A 23,221-nucleotide genomic window follows, 5' to 3' on the forward strand; every position below is an offset into this window, starting at 1 on the left:
TATGGTTATGATTACAACTATAGTTGTGATTATGGTTACGATTATTGTTAGGATGCTGATGGTGGTTGTGAAGGGGATGGTGGTGTCAATGTCATATTATTAAGCCAATAAAGAGTGGACAACAGAGGATGTTTGGACCATTTGGATAGAGGGATTAAGGAAAATATAGTTTATTTTCTGACTTATGATTACAACAAAGGTTTAAAATCTCATAGGACAAGGGAGCCTTGGTTTCTCTGCGGAGCAAGATGTCTTGTGTCTCTCCCTCTCCCTCTCCCTCTCCCTTCCTTCCCCCCTCTCTCTTTCCTCTCTTTCCTTCTCCCTCTTCCTCCACCTGCTGGTTCACCATTTTGAATGCCGAAATTGTCCTAGTCTGCCGCTGGCATGACTCTGTATGCCCTGAACCGGACGGTTTCGCATTCTTTGGTCTTCTCCTTTCTTTCTCTTCTTCCTTCTTTCCTTCCTTTCTTTTTGTTCTTCAATCCTTTCTTTCTTTTTTTTCTCATCTCTCTCCTTTCTTCCTTTCTTTTTCTCCTCCCTTTCATTCTTTCTTTCCTTTTTCTTCTTTTCTTTCTTTTCTTTCTTCTTCTTTTCTTTCTTTGCTCTTTTCTTCTTTCCCCACATGGATGAGCTTTTCACAAAAATGGGACGGGATGGCTGGAACACCTCCCCGTCCCTCCGAGATTTGAAATCTTGATTATGGATATGATTAGAAATATGGTCATGACTAGGGTTAAATTACAACTATGGTCATAATCAAGAAAAGCTGAACCGGCCAGTTCCGCTTGAACTGAGCCGACGCAGTCTCCAACAGGGTCAGTTCGGCAGCCCTCTCCCTCGCTTCTTTGATTTCAGCGAGGTTCTTCCTTATTAGCAGTTTGATCTTCAGTAGGCATGAGGGGCACGTAGCTACCTCACAAGAATTACCAGGTAAGTACTGCTTCAATCCAGTTACCCTTTCTTCCTTGAATTCTTTGTCACACCAGTTGCACTGAAACTGGTGCCGGCCCTCGAGCATTCGCCCATATTTCTAGCCAATATCAGGCTGTGTGGGGTTGGTTTTTCTTGATGGCTTCATTCCTACGAGGATGATAATTTTTTAAATTTTTTTATTTTTAGAAATATATTTTTATTATATTTTATTTTAAAAAATTATTTTTAGTTAATTTCAAAAATTTTGAAAAATAAAAATATTTATGTCAACATGCATATCCTCCGTAGATCTACAACATATAAATAATCATGCCCAAATTGAAAAATTTAGCATGATCTTCTCTTATTTTGTAATTTTTGAGCTATTTTTTCTAAGCCCCTTAAAATAAATATTAAAGAAAAAAGATAGAAGAAAGAAAATCATACCTTAATTAGCCTTCACCAAATTTTTTTTGGAAAGAGAAGAACGCTCTCTCACTTCCTCAATTTTTTTTCCTCCTGAATCAATTTTGGGAACGCTCTCTCACCTTCTTCGGCCTTTCCTTATTTGGCCTTTCCTTACGGAAACCGTTCGGCTATAATCAAGTGACAGCGCATCCGTGTTGTCGGCCACAGCGCGCGTCGCGTGGCATAATCAACCCGTACCGGTGCAAATCGGTCCAGTTTGCATCGGTACAGAGGCATACCGGTGCAAACCGGTCCGGTTCGCACTGGTATACTCCATACCGATCTGTTCCAACCTCAGAGGGGCCGGAACAATTTTCATTGCTGTACCATACCGGGCCGTGACCGGTACGGCACGCCTTGAATCGGCCGGTACGGGCCGGTTCAGCATACCCTGTTAGAAGGAGTGTTATATGGAGTGATGACATGGATATGTTGCTCAGGCTAAGTCACATAAAGTGCATAGACCAAGGAAAGCAGTTTGTGGTCTGAAGTATAATCATTGAGCTTGGTTTGATAAGTTGAACGAAACTTTGAAGGTCTATGGGTTCAAAAGAATCCAGTTAGATCATTTTGTCCTTGTTAAATATGGCATGTGCGATGTGATCATTATGGTTGTGTATGTATATGATATTTTAATAAGTGATGAAGAAGGTCTTGGAAAAGTAAACAAGCATTTTCAAGAATACTTTTATACTAAGAAGGTATATGTTGGACCTTTTGACTGAAACTAGCATGCTTGGTGCTCAGCCAATGGATACTCCTATGGGATCCCAATATAAAGCTTATATTGGATTAGGGAGACTTGTTGAACGATCCCATTTTATATAGAAGACTTGTCGGAAAACTTATCTACTTGACTATTACTAGACCAAACATTACATCGCCTTGAACCTCCCATTGATGGCAGGTATCTGTGCTTTGAAGTACTTGAGAAGATGACCAGGCAAAGAAATCATTTATAAGCTCACTGAAAATGTCTATTAAAAGTTTTTGTAATGCTGATTGGCTTAAATCTCCTTCAAATAGAAGGTCTACGACAGAATATTATACTTTGATTGGATGACAATAAGTGACATGGAGGAGTAAGAAACAAGGAGATGTGGCTAGATCAAGTGCTGAAGCTGAGTGGTACACATAGTTTGTGAGAATCATGTTTTGTCAAGACAATATTTCTATAGCTAGTAATCATGTCTTCCATGTTTGAGCAAAAAGCATTAGACTGTCACATATCAAAGAAAACATAGAGAGCAAACAGAGAGTTACTTCATTTGTCAAAATAAGGAATCAGCTTGCTCATATTCTCATGGATCCTCAAGCATTCTCACCATCATTGTTATTTCTTCCATGTTGGGCTTTATAGATATATATGCTCTAGCTTAAGTGTTAGTATTAAATATGACCTTTCAATGTTATGAGTTTTATTTTATGGGCCCTGGTCATATATAGCTGCCTATATTCGACCAACCCGTTATTTTTGTGATGTGGAATAAAAGAAAAAGGGGGATGTGTGGTTCTATTTTCTGATCATGCAACTATTTGCTTTCTATTCTTTTGTCCTTACGAACTAGATTAGCAATCTTTGAGCTTTTCTAGATACTGTTGCAGGAATAGACTTTTGAGTCCTTACACTGCCACAGTAGGGGCCCCTATCACAAGGACCACCTGGCTGCCTTGACAAGCTTGTCTATTGTGCTTTCCATTCTTGCTTTATAATTCTTGAGGAAGTTGATGGTATTGAAGATTTTTGATTGTTTCTTGTCAAAAATATGTTGCTAATTTACATATTTGTCAAGATCACCTCTATAACAATCTTTTTATCACAAATAAAGTCTGATTTTTGAGTTAAAAAATATGTATGTTAAGTTGTTAACCAACCTAGTGATTCGAGAAATTTTACCAGGGCAAAATTTTTCAACATTTTGAGAATATCTGGTATATAACTAACATAAACATGATATTAAGTTAAAGAGACGGTAGAACATATTTTGAGATTATTCTCTTCTTTTTGTTGGGTGGGGGGAGTATATTCTCTTCTTCAATATAGGATTTTTCTTCTTATCTTAGTTAACACTTTTTATGCTAAAGCTAGCAACCATAACCAAATGATGAACATTATGGAACTCTTTAATCAATGGTGTCTAACTAAGCCAATGTTTCTTATTTTGCTAATGACATTATATGTTTCATCATTCATCAACCTTATATCTTCCAAGTCTCATTGTTTCTTGTACTGTAACAATTTGATGGGTTATTCATGTATCTTCTCCTCTTTGCCCCTTCTGTAAAATGATTGAGTAGCATTGACCCTTTATGGATCCATATAAACCACAAATTATATCTCCGTGGGTGATACTGAAATATACAGGTCCTGACCTTTCCCCTAAGGATGGAGCTCCATATAGATGTACTTTTGGATCTATTGACCTCTCACACGTTTTTCTTTTAAAAAATTGTGTTAAATTTTTATTTAGAACTAATATACCTTTATTTCTTAACAAGAAAAGACTTGAGTTTTTTTGCTTTCAAATGACAGTATGTTCAAAAGGCAGACCATGATGTTTTAGATAGTCAATGTATAATAGTAGTTTAACTGTTTAAGTGTTATTTCTTTTTAATAAGTAATGCAAATGAAAGAGAGAAGTATTGAGTTAATGGATTGGAAATAACAGGTCTGTAATAAGATGTCTTTGTAGAAATAGGAACAAATTGGAAGGATTAAAAAAGAAACAAACTAGAAAAGGTGTAAAAAAGTAAATTTGTAATGGTTGCTTCTTTCAGCTTATATATTTCAAAATAATATGTTTAACTCTGCCTTCATCCTCTTTGTCTAGACTCTAGACCCTTTCCAAGCTAGGGGAACCTTGGAGGATGTGACTCCAATTTCACAAGTATGAACTTCTAAACAGTAGGTACGAAATGCAAATTTGGTGTATGTGGGAAACATTGCTTCTTTATTCTTTGTCCAAAACCCTTTTGTCCTTTTTAATAACATTGTTGATGACTATTCTATACTTAAATTGTCTGATTGAAGTCAGCACTTAATTGTCTGATTGAAGTCAGCACTTAGGACCATGGTGGGTACATGGTACATGGGCTCGTTACTATTCTATCCTCAAAGATGATGCAGATATACAGTCGTGAACCAACCAAAACCTCTTTTTTCCTAAAATGCATCTTGTTGGCATGATTTACTGAACATGAGGATGATGGGGAGAGGTTGTCTCAGCTCTGGGGATAATGAGACGTGTCAATGCTATTTTGTAGATAGAGTTGGATGGTTGGTGTAAGCTCAACAACGAAGGGAAAAATCAATGGTGGAAGAGCAAAGACAACCCATTAGGATACTAAAGGTGGTGGGAGGATAGGGATGACATAGCATGGATAGAAAATCCTAGCCTTCTCCCAAATGACAAGGCGTCAAGAACACACGAGTTGAGCTGGATGGTCATAAATGGCCAGCTAAGAGGCCTAAGGTTCAAGGATCTAAAAGATAGAATTCTTCTGGTTAAGGTACCCATGTGCAAAATCTTATATACATGGAGGACTAAAAGACAATATAATACAAGAGACTAAAAGGAAATATGGCCTTTTAAGAGACCTAAGAAGTTATCTAGTTAAGATGCCAATGAGCAAAAGCTTAAAAAATGTTAGAGAAAAAAGACCATACTAAACAAGGAACTAAAAGGTAGTTATCCATTTTTAGTGCTAATTTTTGGATCAAGGCCAACATTAAGTTCAACTTAATTAACAACGAAATATGAGCATTAAATGTGACTACCTCTTCACAAGTCCATAACCAAGATGCTTGACCCCAAAGAAGGGCTTAAAGTAAACAAATATAGTGACAACAAGGTCGGTGGAACCGGTACCGGACCCCGTACCGATTTTTTAGCGGGACCGCTCGGTACGGGCTGTGCCGGGCCTGTACCGACAGCGAATAGACGGGGGAGAAGGAAAAGAGAGAAAGAGAGAGCAGGGGAGGGAAGGAGAGGAGGGCCGGCGGAACAAAATAGGAGTCGGCCGCTTAAGTAGCCTTCTTTCCTGGCGTTGGCCCCCTCGCCGGGCTCCGCCGGCGTCCCTCCCTTCCTCCCCCACTCTCTCTCTCTCTTTTCCTCGTTCTACCTCTCCCCGGGGTCGGCTGCTTAAGCGGCCCTTCTTCCTCGGCACTGGTCCCCTCACGGCCTCCATCGGGCTCCGCTGGCCCTCCGCCGGTATCCTTTGCCTTCCTCCCTCGCTCGCTCTCTCTTTCCTTCTCCAGCTCTGGGAACGTGTCTTGTTTTCTGAGCTGGAACCGTACCGGTGAGCCAATGGTACGGTTCGAAATGGGCGGAGCCGGTTGGTTCGGATTGATTCCACCGACGTTGATTGACAATGAATGCTTTTCTAAATGTATATTTTTTTAAAATAAAATCTGATTTATTATTTATACTGAAGAGTATAAAATTAATATACTGACAATAAATTAATGTTCTCGAAGCAGAAATTAGATTAGTATTCTGTTGTTGGCAATAAAATATATAGAGGAGCATTAACTGGTGTTATCTCAAGAGGATTAAGTGATGTGATTGTAGGATACCTGCCAAGTTGAAGAAAATTTTTATAGTACAACCGCACAAATCATCTATGTTTTATGGTACAAAATATTGGGTTGTTAGAAAATAATGTGCACAAGACGTGTGCGGCCGAAATAAGAATGTTGAGACTGATATGTGGTAATACAAGGAAAAAATAAAGTAAAAGATGAACTCATCCATAACGAGGTGGAGATAGCACCAATTAAGGACGAATTGAGAGAATGACTCAGATGGTTTTGTACAAGGTAGGCCGAGGGGTGTGCCAGCATGAAGGAGTGATTTGATTCATGTAGAAAGAAAGAGGGATAGAGGTAGACTAAAAATCACATGGGATGAAGCAGTAAGGAAAGATTTGGTATCTCAACATCTCTCAAAAAGTATGGCCTTAAACCCAGTAGAATGGAGGAAAGGATGCATATAGCCAACCCTCACTAATTTGAGATTGAGGCTTAGTTGAATTACGTTGTGTTGAGTTGAGGATTAAGTGGTGTTATCATTATACTGAAGATCTAGTAAGTAATGGCTAAAAGATATTCCTACCATGTTAAGGTGGAGAATGTAATGCAAACCATATGCCTTAACCATAAAACAAAATAAAGATAAAAAGAAGTCTCCTCCAAATTTAGGGACAATTTTCTAACAAATACTAGAAAGTTGCACGAGTAAATTGACGGCACATCAGTATGTTTTTCTCTTCATGTCATGGTACCATTCTATATCTTTTAAGATGGAAATGGCCATGCTCTTATTTATGCATAAAACCCGAAACTGAAGTTTGATTCATTTTAATACTATTATAATATCTTGTTTATCCTTTTATGCTTAGGGAGTGGACAGACTGATACAAGCATGTTTCCAGAGGTTGACAGTACATGGAAAGTATGTGTGAATTCTTTTATCCATGTCATGAATTTTTTTAGTATTAATTAATGCACCTTGTGCTATTTATTTGCCTTTTGTATTTCTGATGACTCATGTGATTTTGACCCATCGATAATACAAGAAAAATACATGAAAAATTAACTTGCTTTAGCATAGGCTTATCCAATTTCTAGCATGTCTTCGATAGATTATTATATTTGTATATCATATCATTATTACTTATGTGGTGGATCAGAGAGGTGGTTAGTGATATTACTTTATAAGTGGTAAAAAACCTTGGTGTCTTCTTATTGGCATTGAGTGTATCTTAGAGACAGGATAAAAAATAAGAAGGATAGAATCATGGTACGCCGTACTGGTTGGTACCAGTGCATACTGAGCATATCATACCAGTATCGAACCGGCATGCGGTGGGGGAGGAGGCAAACTGAGTGTCGGTGTGCCAAATTGACTCCTATATTAGGTGTACCAACACTGTATCAAGATGTTACCGATATAGGGATAGGTATTGAGACGGCGAACCTTGGATAGAATTGATGTTTTGACAGGTAGTGAAATTGACCAGTCTTGAGGTACTTGGCCTATTCATTGGTGTTACAAGGTGGAAGATTTATTAACCTTTACCGGTTCTCTTATTTGGCATACAATATGTTTTTAACTTAATAGTGGTATTGCTACAATTAAACCGGAAAGATGTCTTGCAGTATATGTTGAATGAATTAGGAGCATGAGGAGGCTGAGCTATGAATGATGTTTTTACATATACTGAGGTAGTCAATCTGAGGAGAAGTGAAAATTTGGGTTTATATGAAATGATTGGAACTAATTACTTTGTGTGTGTGGAGCAAGTTGCTGTAACTATCTGATTCTGCTGATGAAGTGCTTCTCTTCAGAGTGTACCTACAGAGCATCACCAACATTTTCGTGTTGAGGCTATTCCCTCCACTGTGTTTTTTTGTGGTGAGAAAATAACAATTATTTGCTAGAGAAAAGTGCAAACCCTAGATGGAGAGAAGAATTTGTCCTTACTAGCGGATTCCTCTGATGTAGTATTTCTATTTGCAGCATATTTGTAGAGCATGCCAAGCACTTTGCAACAACTCCATAGAACCACCCTGTCCCCTGCCTCTACTCTAGGTCTCAAAGCATATTCTTTTGGAGTCTTCTTCCAACCCCATATCTTATGCTGCAAACAGAAACCCAAAGGACCTCCTCACCTCTTGTGCTTCTTCCAGATAAGTCCAGAACATCATGAAAGAGAGTTAGATTTTGAGGAAAAGTTAAAGCCATCCACCTATTTTGTATAGAAAACAAAGTGGAAACGATGTTGGACAAACGGGTCCTATATTCCAATAAATACTGATGAGTTGGATGATTAAAATTTCCACATACATGAAATCAAAGATTGAATTGGCATGCAAAAAATCCTTTCAAGGTTGGTTAAACTTTAGGTAAGTCCCTGATTAAGTGGTTGAATTGTTGACCATAAATGGGACATGGGTCATCAAAGAACAAGAACTTGCCAATTAAGATAATTATGACTAAAGAATGCATTCTTTTTTAACAGAATCAAGATCTTTCAAAAGGGTGCCATTGATTTAGAAGCATATTTGGAAATAGGAGTGCACCCAGTGAATATGCTTTGAGAGTTGTGAGCGAAACCAGCAATAAATTTTAAGAGTTTGGAAATAGACTTTGCAAGAAGGGGTTTGCAAGAAATGGAGTTAATACAATTTGAAAGTAACTCATCTATGTTGGATTTTGTTGAACTATTTTTGTTACTATTGGAAATTTAAAAAGTTCCTGGAATTTATGAGCAGTCTGCTATAGGTAAATTGTAATTATCATCTGAAGCAAGCTGAGATGGTGGAAGTGAAGAGAGCAGAACGAGTAGTGGGAATCACTCTGCTATAGATCACATGAAACCATACATTAGAAATAGCATAGCATAATATATTATTCTCTAAATCTTCTGAAATTCTATAGCTTCTATTTCTTAAAATTTGAATTCAAAATTTGACCTTTTAAAATATTTTCCTATTCAAGAAAACGAATAAATGACAAAATGACAGAAAATACTTATTTCTACATTTGATATGGCTCCATAGGTCAGTTATGGCTGGAAGTCCAAAACTGACTTTTGCTTTGAGATTGGTTTCAGGCACATCTGAAATATTTTGATTTTGGTTTTGGAGTTCAGGCTGAAACTTCAAATCTTGGAATTGGAGAAATGATCTCTCAAGATTTCAGATCATTCTACAATGGTCTTTCAACATGGCGACTAAATGTCAAGTGTCAACCTCTGGCTTGGTCCTAGGTTTGTGGCCATTTCTTCTTGGAAAAGAGAGGAGCTGGCATTCTAACCCAGAAGGCCAGTTCTTGGTTACACTGTTCGTGCTTCATGCAACTAGGGAGGAAGCCTACAAGGTTGGCCTTACGTACCAAATCTGGATGATGACAAGGTTGATATGGGAGCTGCACTGATCCGTGAAGCAGAAAGTGCATCAAAGTAGAACATGTTCCCTGTCATAAGAAAGAGAAAAAATGAACTCACTCCGACATGCTGCTATCATATCAAGAGATCTAACTTTAGTGGGATTCTCATTGGATTGTGTAGCCTTTTTTGGGATGTCTCCTCTAGTTTCAGCTCAGCTACTTCTGCCATGCAGGATTACCATGTCACTAGTTATATATAGTTATGCTTTTTTTAAAAAACTGGTTTGTTTTTCACTACAGAATCCAGTAAAATTGGTGGAGTAAGATGGTATATGGGCTTATAATTTGCATTATTTTCCTCCTTGTGTACACCTCTTAATTATTATGCATCGTTTCATGCTGAATAATTATATGGTAATATATTCTACAATCTGCTCCAGACTCCTGATATTTATATCATTAATTTGCTGCAGACATTCAACAAGATCCAGAAACTGCTAAGTAAAACTAATGGTAAAGTCATTGGTGATGTGATGACACCTTCTCCCCTTGTGGTTCGTGAAACAACAAACCTTGAAGATGTTGCAAGGTTCTATATACCCGACCATGGCTTTAATAATTAAATTGTACAAACTAAAAGCTGAACTGAATTAATGTTCTTTGTTTGCAGGTTATTACTTGAAACAAAGTACCACAGGCTTCCTGTTGTTGACAGTGCTGGCAAATTGGTATGTGACTTGAACCTCATTATATTCAGTTTGCACATTTTCATGTACTTTGCTCTAATATGTTTTCTGTATTAAAGATTGGTATTATTACAAGGGGAAACGTTGTTAGAGCAGCACTCCAAATAAAACATGCTAGTGAAAAGAATTCTCAGCTATAAGATGGAAATGAGCTTCAAGCATTCACCATCAGGAGGTCATGCTACTGCTCTATTCATCCTATTGTGTTTCTGATATGTTAGGAGATCCATTGCAAGCATGCAATACGGAGGGAGGGATCATACTAGCCCAACATCTTAATTTATAGCACAACTTGGTTTCTGATGTATATGATTGATTATGTGTGTTTCTATTTTCTGGAAGACACCGAAGTTCGGACTCAGGTACTCAACTATTCTTTGGGATGGTTTCAAAGCCACGAATGAGAAGCAATTTTCAGTTGTGTTATTTTTATGCAAAATTTTTCATGTCATTTGATTTTTCTTCTGTCATTAGCTATATCTCATCTTGATAGCTTCTCTTTGATCAAGCAACTTGAAGGGTACTTTGTGGGGATATTCTCTCGAATACACTGATCTCGCAGTGGATATTCTCTCAAATACGCTTATCTTGCAGTTAAGCTGTTGCTGTCTGTAAATGATCAGTTTGAGCTCAAGTGGAATGACTTGCAGTGCAAAGCAAATGAATGATAACTGTGATGTCTTCATTTTATGTCCCATTTGTCCTTCATAAAGTATTGCTGCGTCTAGTGAAGAATAATCTCTGTGGGATTCAATTTCGGGCTTCATGTCCCAGACTGGGCTATCTAATGTTATTAAGGCATGTTTGGTGTTGCTTTGTATCGATGTACTGTTGTAGCTTTTAAAGCAAAAGAATATTTTTAAAACATAAATGTTTGGTAGGATCATCTGAATAGAGCTTCTGTAGCAAAAAAAAAGTCAAAAAAAAGGTATTTTTAAGGGCAAGCTAGAGAGACTAACTTCGGGCTTCTGAGAAAATTTTTTTAAAGAGCCATTATAATACCAAACATGTTCCAATATCAAGGTTTTCTAGGAGATGATCTCTTTTAATATCTATGGTTTAACACACAGATTGGTGCGTGTATTCTTGTGGAACAATGATAGCTTAAAATTTAACTACTTGGAACTTTTTCTGAAGGAATTTAAGTGATTACCTGCATGTGGGAAGCACCATCAAAGAGTGGACTACCATGTGGTGATAGGCAGTGAAATGATGCAAATATCCAAGGGAATTTCTGGTCTCAGCCGTCGTAAATCCACCTTATACGCGAAAGAATGATTCACCTTCTTTCACGTAAATCCACCGATAGATCGCATAAATATTGTTTCAAGATCTGTGGGATGCACGATCCAACGGAAAGAAAATCGACCATCCTTTCACGCAAAAGATACAATCCAGACCCTCGACGTCTTCTCAAGTTCCATTGGATGGATGAGGGAAGACGCGACTTATGCCTTGTCGAGATTTCCTGCATGCATAAGAAATCTCAATTAAATAAATAACCTTTGGTGCCCATCATTACGAGAATGCTATTTATCCATGACCACTGACATCAAGATTATCCGGGGCCATATTTTCTCTCCTCTATAGCAAGTTGAAGTTAATAAATATCATTGCACCTGGCACGCTTAACAATTATTGTGATTTGGACTTTTGATGGATGGACGTGGACATCATTTTTATAATCTGCATATAATAAATGCAATTGGCAAGTATTGCCAAATGTCCTAAATATTAGAATTAAACGTTCATTACAAGTGCAGCATGATAAGACTTATGTGCCAAATGCTGACAAAGTTCTCCCCTTTAATGTGGGTTGTCGATTAGCACTTTCATATAATCTTGTAGATGTTCATATGTTTTTCAAATTGATAGAAGTCATTGAAGATTCTTTTTCTTGTCTCTTCATGTTTGTTGCGTGTCTATGTAAAAGGCACTGAAAGTAGTGTAGCTGTGTCTTTGCTAGTCTTTGCATCATACTTGAATTAGCAGATTAGGGACCATCTTCTCCAAATCTTATCCACAACATCATCTTATAATTTTCTTTCTTGCACGACATGATACAATTGGAGTTCTAACTCTTTCTCTCATAATTGTGCAGAAATCCTAGAAGACACGCTTGTGGTGGCAGAGTGAGAAATATGACACAAACCCCTTCTTAAATTTCAAGAGGAATGTTTGCTTCATCACTCGCCCCGAAACCATATATCTCAAAGTCAGCAGAAGACACAAACTTAAGGTGCCCCCCCACCTGCACCTACTTGTATTATTGCACCATCTCTGCCTTGCAACTTGGTTGGTTGGAATTACGTTTGATCTTTGATGACCTCGTGAGGGTGCAAACATCCGCATCAAAGATCAAGTCCATGGACGCAGGCCCATGGCACGGCCCTGCAGGTGGATGAAGGCGATGTTTACCCAACTGTGGGCCAACCCATTTGCTCGAAAGGGCGAAAAAAAGTTAGATGCAGTGCCGTTCCCCTAGGCACAGGAGACATGGATAGGGACTATGGAATCGTGAAGCGATTGAGGTGATATAACTCAAGCCTTTGGCTATATTTGGAGAAACGATGGTTTTGCCGTGGATGCCAATGTATTGATGGGAGGAGACTGGAGCAGTAAATAGCTAGAATGGGAAGCGGAAGTCTTGGATTCCTGTCACTCGGAAAGGGCGAAAGGCAATGGGGCATGGGAGAGCGCATGGGCATCGTCCATCGTAAAGAAGGGTACGAATTGGTCACGTCAACTAGGAAAGTGTCTTCTGGGACCTTGCAGTCACATCCTTTACATGACGTGCGACGTTACTTCTCTACATCATGGGGAGGACTCGACCTGGTGGTTATATCCGCCAATTTTTATATCAAACAATACAACATATTTATATCAGCCGATTTTTAATTATGTTTAAGATATTTTAGTTAACATACCACGAAATCAGCTTTTGAATGCAGTTGGTGACCGCCACCAAAATGGTAGCATGGTGGCAAGAGGACAATAATTTTATCCGAATTGTTCGAATTCGAAATGTACGGACGTCGATTAAATTAGAGAACTAGATGCCTCATGTCCGGACGGCTCATTAGCGAATATACTTTCCTTCCATCTGTACCAAGGTGGGGCTAGGATGACGTACCCACATGTGAGGCAGTGAGCCTACGGGGTCGAAGAAGACACGCGAAAATCTGCGACCTGTATCGAACATTTTCTGGTGAAAGAGGGGCCTAGAAGTGGGGCTGTTATATATGCGGGTGGGCTGGTCCCTCCCCCCCCCCCCCCCCCCCCCCCCCTCCTATTTTTTTGGAAAAAAAAAAAAAAAAGAGTAGTTGGTGACCCAGCATACGTTGATCCGAAAAAAATATCAACTAAGATTTTAGAAAATGTCAGCCCCTTCTCAAGCTACAAGTCCAAAAAAAAGGGCATTCCGGTCGCTATCTCGAGATCCTAATTAAGAGAGCTTCGTTGTATCATTTTGTAATGTCTTTCATATGTTTGATTGAATATAAGTTTGTATTTCGTGAAATACAAAGGTTTGGACTTTGGAGCATAATATTTTGAGAGTATTGTATGAGCACCGGATGTTTGCACATCATTTGGGTGCGAGCGTGCGACTTTTCACACGAACTTTGCACGCGCATCAGCAGCCACTTTGGTGCATGAGAAGTGTCTCATGCAAAGTTGGTTCAAACTCTCTCTCTCTCTTGGAATGCTCAACATGTGTCGTGCATTGGAGAAGTAAACGCACGGTCTTATTCCACATGCAAATGGCAAGTAGGCAATACGATACTGCTATCAAGATTGTACGAAGTTTGAACCACTCTTAAAGGAACTTGTTCTAGTAGATATCACCTAATTAATACAGTGGCATTGATCTACAGCCCAATAGCCATCCCATTAGCATGGTTTAAATGATTGGTAGCTCCAATCCCTTCAGCCGAGGTCAAAAGTTCAATCCTCTATGGATGCTCTTTTTAAGATTATTGCAGATGGACCATCCAAAGAGCACAAAAATGCAACACGAATAGCATAATCTTGGTGATATACCTAAAGTTTCTTCTCGCCTCTCTTTCCTCTTTTCACTTTTCTTTTGGGCTACGCAAGGTGGAGACTAGGCTACTCTTTGATAAAGTGTCGTATAATTTTTGAGACAAGATCCACTAGCTCCACGGTCTGGGCTTGGATTGCATTGATGGGGGACAAAATGGATCGTCCTGTTTATAATATAGGACCACCCAATTTCAGCCAAATAAACATTAGCACCGAAGCAGGCCAGACCTCAGTCCTGCTGAACACCAGTCCGACCCCGAACCCTACAAAAGCCCGGGCAGACCTCGCCCGAACATCTCCACCTGGAGTGCCCTGCAGGATTGACCAAGAGCCGAAGAGGCCCCGTCGACTGCAGGTATCTACAATGACGTCCCTCGAGCCTGACTCGGAGCGCTCTGCAGGATCGACCAAGAGTCGAAGAGGCTCTGTCAACTATATGTATCCACAATAATACTCCAGCCCGAGCTCGAGGGCTCCTACCGAGCTGACTTCAGAGCCGAGGCGGCTAGGCCGACCTCAGTGTTCACCGAGCAATTGCATCTTTCACCCGAAAGAAGAATCCGCCTTTCTTCGCACGAATCCGTCAATGGATCATCCACTACTTGCTTTGATATCTGTGCAGGCGGATGAATGATGCACATCACACTGGGTCTCAATGGAACGGGTCTCAACGTTCTATTGGTGCCCATTTGGACTGGAGGCTATTTTTTTTAGCCTTGAGAACACTCATAAGTGATGATAAGAAGGGAAATGCCGTAAAAAGCATGCATTCGTTCTCGTGTATCAAGTCATTTACAGCTGCAAAGGTAAATATTTATGAGGCAAGCTGTAGGGAAGTGTTGACGACCATGTATGTGAGATTTAGGTTCCATATGGATTGAATAGATGATTTGCCCTAAAATTTAACAGGTTATGTTTTAGAATTTTATCGGTTTACTAGTTATATATCAAGAATTTCTCATGGTTGGACTCGAACTTCGCAGTTTCTTTCCTACTCGTGTTCTGGTTAGACCTTTCTATTAGACATGTATTGCATATGATGGAAATTCAAATGAAAATTATCAGAGCCCATGCTTTATATTTCTGCACTACTGTTGCCATGTATCATGTTAATTCATTTCCTTCTCCCTGGTTTAACTCATGGAGCAGGTAGAATTCTCTTGGCATAGAGCTAGGTGTCTTCTACCACATCTTCATACCTTTGCATTTTTTATGCTCAAATTTTTGTCAAGATCATTAATGCAAAAATGAAGTTCCTCAAAAAGAAGGAAAAAGAATAAAAAAAAGACATCACGTTTGCGAGCACTTGCGATCGCAGTAGCTATAACTTGATAAATGTGCCACTTTCTAGTTACAAGAGCCATCATCTAGCTAGTTGCAGCAAATAGCTAAATTTCAACCTTTTAATATAGTTTCATGTGTGTTATAGAATGATAAGCCATCTTAGGAAGCTCAACGTTCATTATATTGCTTTATATTGGCAGTCGCACCTTCAGATCAAATGGTTAATTATACCAGGCAATATCTGTTGGTTATTGATACCAATGGCTATGAAGCTCTTAATAACACAAGGACACATACCCTGCAAGTCTACTTTAAAAATGGACACTAACTTAATTATAGCATGGGTTTCTCTTGTTTCTATTCCTTAGAGTAAGAGCTGCACTAAGTAGTGCGTATGGTTCCGGATATAGAGCTGAGGGCCGCTTGGACGGGCCTTCATCACGTTCGGTGTATTTTACGAGACAGTTCCATCATCCTGGATGGGGACTCGGCCACGGTCATTAGCTGGATTCGAGGGAGTCCAACGGACAACGATTGCGTCCACCATTTACTCCGAGATATCTGGGCAATGGTGAGGAATGGAGGGGCATTGCAGGCCAAGCATGTCTTTCGTAAAACTAATGGGGCCGTAGACTGGATAGTTGTTTATGTAACTAGTCACTTGGGTAGTACCTTGTGGGTTGGAGATGGAAAGTTGCTCCTGGCACTCCGAGGTATTTTATTTTTTGATTTTATTAGGTGCATCCATACTCGTCTAGTATAATCCACCCGTCTTAGAAAAAAAAACTAAGTAGTATATATTTATCAAACAAATACTGAAACGAGCCTAAAATACTGAAAGAAAAACAAATTGCACTATAGGTCTCCAATATCGGAAAAATGGTGAAATAATAGAAATGAAATTAGAGCGGAGTTACAACGGGAAAGTCCCATATTACAAGGGTAAGATAAAAGCAGTTATAGAGATGAAGAGAAAGTCCTGTGGAGTTCTGGTGACATGCAGCATCCTTTCTAGAGAGCCTAAGATGTTCAACGGGTGCCTCGCAGTCTAGTCTAGAGGTAGTGTGGGAGAGCTACACTGCCTACCAGATTTGGCTCGCGAGGAATGCATGGACATTCGGGGAGTCTACCCCCCTCCGGGAGTGGTGGTGGAGAGGGCGAGGCTGCAAGCTGTGGAGGTCTCTCAGGCGGACCATTCAGATAGACCTTTGATAGCTCGGGACATCTGGAGCTCTACTTCTGCTTATAGAGCACCCGTACGGTGTTTTTCACCTGGGAGCCCCCACCCCTGAGTTTTCTCAAGGTTAACTTCGATGGTTGTGTCTTGCAAGACAGCGTGAGGAAAGGTGCGGGCTTTGTGGTCATAGGTCTGGATTCCAGGATGATTGCTGCTAGGGGCTGCAAGCTGTTTAATACTTCGGTGCCTGCAGCGAAGCTGAAAGCGGCTTGGTTTGGTTTGTGCTATGTGCGGCATGCCCTACAAGCGAGGTTGGTCTTTTTGGAGGGCAACTCTGTGACGATCATTGGGTGGATTCTACAGACTTCCGGGAGGATCAGCAACTACCACCTATTACTAAGAAATATCCGAGCCATAGTTTAGGATGGGATGGCCATTCAGGCGATGCATGTTTACCAGGAGGCCAACGGGGCGGTCGATTGGGTGGCTTCATTTGTTGCTGACGATTCAGGGGGACACCTATGGGTGGGTGAGGCGGAGCTGCCGAGTGCTCTCCGAGATATTTTGTATTTTGACTCTCTTGGTTGCATTTGTACATATTTGGCATGATACTTCCGTTTTTAGTAAAAAAAAATAAAAAGAAAAATAAAAAAAGAAAAGAAAAAAAGAGAACGTTAGATGTGCATGCCTGATGGGCCTATTGCTAGCAGCACATAGATTAAAGATTTCAGCTTTGATACTTGTGCCATACACCTGAGTGCCAGGTAATATATTCTACCACATGGTTCGCCGCATGCTGATCATATTGGCTCGAGCAAGCTCCCATGTAGATGAATTAAGAAAGATTATTCGAATTAAAATAACAAGGTAATACTTTTTTAATCATGCCATGCATTTATTATATACATAAGCATCATATAATAAATTTGCTGCAACATGTTCTCCCCTAGGTCCAGATCACTGTCAACACTGGCTATTTTATATGGTTTTCTGTTTTAATAACAATGTGTTGGAACCCTCTCAGTGAAGAAAAAAAAAAAGGTGCTATAGAACCAAGAAACCATGTCTACTTTATAGCAAAGAGGCAGTAATTGAAAGGATCAACTTGGAACAATCCTGGTTGGTGGACAAGCTATAAATAGATTTGTACTGGCTTCATGCGCTACTTAATTTCTTTAAATCAACACCACCTGTCAAATATAAGAAGAGAGGCAGTAATGGCCGCTCTCTTCTTCCATCAGCCAAGACTTGAGTAAATTGGAATGGCAACAACACCTTATAGGGAATTAATGGTCTAGCTAAAAGTGGTCTCCTTGCTAAATTATATGAAAATATCGTTTGCCAGTTATCATCTTCCAATATGTACTCCACTGGGTTACAAAAAAAAATTTATTAAAAAAAAAAATTACCGCATAAGTTCTAACTTATTTTGTTTGTCCAAATGTGGTCTGAAAAAATTAACCATCAGCCATCATGATTGGATGGACTCATGGGCAGTCCGCAATCATTGATGCCCTCCTTATTTGAAAACATCTGATAGTGTGTGGAAAAATATGCTGCTTTCAAAATGAGCCATATCGATCGCGAGGCGAACAGTAGAATAATAGGTCAAATGATGTCTTTTACTATCTTTTATTGCATATCACTTCAATAGGATGGTGTATGTGTTTTAGAATATTTTACTTTCTGAATTTTAAGATATATTTATTCTATATATATATATATATATATATATATATATATATATATATATATATATATATATATATATATATATATATATATATATATATTTGCTAATGCAAAAGGGGTAGGGGGAGGAAGGGACAAGTCCTCCCCCGCGTAGCAACCCCCACTGGGCCCTCGTCCCATCAAGAGAATGTTCGATGCGGGCAGAAATGGCCGTGTGTTGGGCACTCCGACCGGTTTTACTCATGCCTTCCCCACCCATGGGCCCGGCTCAGCTATCCCTTTGGGCTCTGGCTCGAGTCCCACGTGTGAGTACGTCACACCTGGCACCACCCTGCAGGGGCGGCCCAATACATTTGGAGGCCTTAGGCGAACTCATTAGAAGAGGCCTTTTTTATTATTATTTTAATAATAATTTTTTTAATAAGTATAAAAAATATTAAAAATTTTTATTTAAAAATAATAAAAAAGGGAACTGGGCCAGCCTGGGAATGGGATCAGTAGGAACTGGGCCAGCCGACCCGTGAAGTGGGAGTGTGGGACTGTGGCCTATGGCTGTGGGAACCGAGTCAACCGACCCGTGAGGCCGTGATCGTGGGTGGGGGCCTTTCCTGGGCCGGGAGGAGGTCGAAGACTCGGAGACGGACTGTCGGAGGAGCCGACTGCCGAGGACGGCGAGGAGAGCCAGGAGGCCTCGGTCGCCGCGGAGCCCAGAGGCCGGAGGTCGAAAGTCGGGAGTTTGAGGAGGAGGCAGGCAGGCAGCACGGACAAAAGCGGAGGAGGAGACGCTGAAGGGACGCACTGTAGTAGCGTATGGGTGGAGCTCGTAGCTGTCGCCCAATCTCCTCACCGTCTCAGCCGTCTGCCAGACGCCACCGCCACTGCCCAGCCCCAGGCCCCAGTGCCTTTCACATCCGTCGTTCGTTGCCCACTCCCTATTAAACAATAAAAAAAATGTGGCCGTCGGTGCCTCGGTGGGGGCCTTTCCTGGGCCGGGGGCCTTAGGCGACCGCCTCGGCACTGCCACCCTGGCTACAAGCGGTCCAAGAGCGGTCCTATACCTCATGTCTAAGCAGTGGCCGAATCCACATTTTAATCGTCGCTGCAGCGACTCGAACTTGGGATCATGAGGTTAGAATTTCCGCCCAGTACCACTAGGCTACCACCTTGGTGGCTAAATATATATAAATTATTCGATCAAGTAATAAATAAATAACCATCAGATGTTGTTATGGTTTTCTTTCTTCTTTATTATTATTGCTTTATTGTGAAGCTTAGAGATGCTCTTTCCGTCGATGGTCCCCAGCTATCCCTCTCCCTCGCAGACACCCACAAAGCAGTCAATAAAAGGAGCATTGAAGTGACGCCGAGTGCCGAGAGCCAGTTTGCACAAAGAAGTAGTTCAGAATTCATAAATTATGAGAACGCAACATCGTACCATACACCTTATTCGGCCTCCAGACTTGAATAATATGCACACCCTAAGACCCAATAACTAGAATAAATTGTAGCGTGGTATAATTAGTTCAGGTTGACAAAGGATAACTTTTAGTTTATGTTTGAGTAAAATATTTTTTTTCTCCGTTTAACAGTTGCAGAGCAGCCGCAATGCAAAAAAAAAAAAAGGAAAAAAATTCTGTGAACACATTTTGGTTATAAATAACTCTTGTTATTTTATTTAATAGTGATATGATGGGGCTCATGTCATGTGCACATGAACAAATCTCTTGCCTTTGCGGCGAGAGCATTCATATATACATCTTATGTTGAGATGCCTAATTCTTGAAATCAAATGAAATTAGAGGATCTGAGTCCCTTAAGCAAATTAAATAGAGAAATGTTACAAGGATCCCATTATATGCTCGATTCTATTTTGCCTCCCTTGCATCCTCTTCTATTGCCATGCAGTATGGATGAGCTGCCGATGTACTAAAAAAAATATATATGTATATATATTATCTGAGGCTTGTCCTTGAGATAATAACATTTTAAGAGCTAGCTATCCTCTTTCCAAAATAGTACGATAGGAATTAATTACCATCAAATTCATCTTTTCTGCAATCTCGTGAGCAGGAAATTTCCAAATGCCTTCGAGCTACAGTAGCGGGATGGATGGAAGTCTGCCATAAAGTCAAGTCATGGTCCCAGAATAGGGCCAACCGGAATAACTGTGCCTTCAGGAATAACTCAAGCGGCAGCATCACATTCAAATGGGACCAATGTCACATATATCAACTGTTCAGGCACAGAGTTGAGGAGACATGGAGTTGATCGTCATTCACGAGAGGGTGTTTTCTCGGTAGGAAGACGATGCAATCACATTAAATTACTATAACATGTGTATAGAAAAAAAAAATAGAGCATGATATCCTCCAAAAGATATGCTAAGAATTATTTAAGATGGAGTAGGTTGGAGACTTAGAAGGGGGACCAGGGAGGCACTGATATGAGGTTACGTTTGGTGCGAGAATTTAACAACACTGTACCTATATTTAGCTCAGGCAAGCCTCACGTTGCCTTTATTTTAATAGCCAGGAAACAATGGAGTGGAAATGAGAGGCGAACAACCGCATTTGCTTTTCGATTACGGAGGTAAAGCCCTCCCCCCCAGCCTCCAAAAGTGGACAAACGAGGACAGCAGCCACAGGGCCTAACGATGCATGGTGCCGCGTAGCGAGGCAAACTTGTCACTTTGCTCGTGGAAACACCAAAAGTATTGCCCATTTAGTCCACAAAAATATTCGGTATCACAGGCCAAGAAAAAAAAATGGTTCATGGCGTACGTTGTCTCATAGATATAGATATAGATATATACCGTGGAAGAGATGCATGTGAGTTAGGTAGATCTAGAAAAAACTTAGATCTTAGCGTATCCTTGGTTCTTCGATCGGATAACCTAAGCGAAACTTGTTCGATATGCTAAATTCTGTTTGTGAGATATCGACCTAGGTCGGGCATGATGTGCGAATGAATCAAGATATAAGCTACCAAAGTAAAATATTTTAAGTTGAAGAAAACTCCCCATTCGTCTACTTCGAACTCTGATGCGCCTCAAGATTTCAGGTTAGTCTCGTACGCTCTGATGTTAATTTGGCTGCCATGTTGGTCCAATATATATATATATAAAAGGCCCGTTAGTTTTGAGAGGCTGCGAAGAGATGTGAATCAATTTTTGCAAATATCATAAAAAAAAGATTCACTGAATTTATTAGCCGGGAATTGATGCTAGAAGAGAAAAGAAAATGAAAATAAAAATGAAATTTCACCTTAATCTACAGCTAACGGTGGTGCCATCATGCTCTTTGTTGAGATGATAATTTAAAATAAATACTTAATTGGGACTTTGGCAACTAACCAAAGTAAGCTGCTGATTCATTCTGTTGGGCTAGATGGCTCATCCATTCGAAACAATTTGTGATCAATCTCAAGCCTTTTGGGTTAATTTGACATCGATCGATCCCATCTCACTCTGGCAAAATTAATGGAGAACTGAAAAATAATTGCCCCCAATGGTGAGACTAGAAAACCATACATAGCCACATGAAAAACGCGTTCAACGAGAAGTAAATTTAGGTCTCCATTGGGATTAAATTAAATAAACGTATGAGAGAAGGGAAGGCAAGGCGTCTCCACCCACAACCACACATATAAAAGGGGTGGGGTACGGACCGAGCTGACCGGCCAATCCAATCATGTAGCCCCTACAATCTACCGGATCTTTTTGGATCTCAACAGTTCTTGTCTCGGTCCCAGAAGCCAACTTCCATCTCGCCCCTATCATCATACCAATGAACAAACGAGTTGCACATGAGAAGGATCCCATGCTCCAAAGCTAACCACCGTTACAAAACTATGTCTTCTTGGATTCCTTGTATGGATTTTTTAACAATCCTATGTCCTTCCTCTCATTTGGGAAAGGACCATGATGTTTACTTACATCGTATATGTTCAAAAAATCATCACACCGACTTGTTGGTACCGTAGTTGGGCCCAATAATACTAGTATTCACATTTTTACCGGACAAGCAGTGTGTACAATTAATTAATTTATTTATTTATTTATTTATGATGTACGTGTGAAACGAATACCACATGTAAATTATAATACGCGTACGATCCCATTGATATCCAATGATCAGTCGAATATGCTACAAGTATAGAAAGCAATTGGGTTAGCGATAGTATGTACATGCAGCCACCCAATGCACATCAATTGATCAGCCAAGACCTTCAAGGAGAACCTAACTAGTCTTACTTCAATTAGAAAAATTGCATTGGCGATGGCTATGAGATCATATCCTTTTCTTTCCATTTTTAGGTGGAGCTCAACATCTGGTGCTAGGATGATTGATTAGGACCGACAGAGATGCATCCTAAGAGTAGTAGGACCGTGAGAGCAATTGGTTGATATTGCACCGAAAGCAACTATAACCCCTATCAATACATATGCATCTATATCGATATGGTGTAGGTTTTTTTTTTTTTTGGTACACGGCAACTCACACCATGCATATATGAGTATAGCTAGTATACATCGTAGTTTGGTGTCCAATTTTGAGTTAAGAGAAAGCCCTCCATTTTTGAAATAGGCACACCATGGAAAGAAAGGTAGGCACATCACACGTTGTTTTTTTTGACGAATTTTTCATATAATGCGTGTACAATACATTCAATAAAATCAAAAAATACAAGCTCGCAGAGTGCTTATGACAGCTCCTCCTCTTCTAACCTCAGGATATATTCTGAGTGGTGGGCCGCGTAGACAACTACTCAATCAGCCGCTTCGTTGGCTTTTCTGAATACATGCTTGGTCTCGAAGGCCACTCTATTCTTCATCATCATCTCTATGTTTCGGATTAGGGGATGGTCCGTGTTCTCTTCATTCGGCTCCCTCCGAATTTATCTGATGATCATGGTCCAATCATCTTCTAGAATGATTGAATTAGCCTGCAGGTAGTGTTGGTAGAAGGGTGGGAAGCTGCGAGTTTGAATTATTGAGTTAGTCTGTT

The 23,221-nt window shown here is 40.1% G+C and overlaps 1 protein-coding gene across 2 annotated transcripts in view; it reads left to right on the plus strand.

Annotated features, from left to right (window-relative positions):
• Positions 1-10,488, plus strand: part of LOC103711504 (CBS domain-containing protein CBSX1, chloroplastic-like) — a 32,894-nt gene extending 22,406 nt beyond the window's left edge. Inside the window, exons 5-8 of one of the 2 annotated variants that reach the window (XM_008797670.4) lie at positions 6,781-6,833; positions 9,746-9,861; positions 9,943-10,000; positions 10,078-10,488. In XM_008797670.4, coding sequence (XP_008795892.1) covers positions 6,781-6,833; positions 9,746-9,861; positions 9,943-10,000; positions 10,078-10,158 — 308 coding nt within the window. In that variant the 3' untranslated portion in view covers positions 10,159-10,488. The remainder of the gene's footprint in view (positions 1-6,780; positions 6,834-9,745; positions 9,862-9,942; positions 10,001-10,077) is intronic. The other variant, XM_017843890.3, reaches the window with a different exon arrangement.
• The last annotated feature ends 12,733 nt before the right edge of the window (positions 10,489-23,221 follow it).

The sequence above is a fragment of the Phoenix dactylifera genome, chromosome 1, assembly GCF_009389715.1.
Source record: "Phoenix dactylifera cultivar Barhee BC4 chromosome 1, palm_55x_up_171113_PBpolish2nd_filt_p, whole genome shotgun sequence".
In the NCBI taxonomy this organism is placed as follows: Eukaryota; Viridiplantae; Streptophyta; class Magnoliopsida; order Arecales; family Arecaceae; genus Phoenix; species Phoenix dactylifera.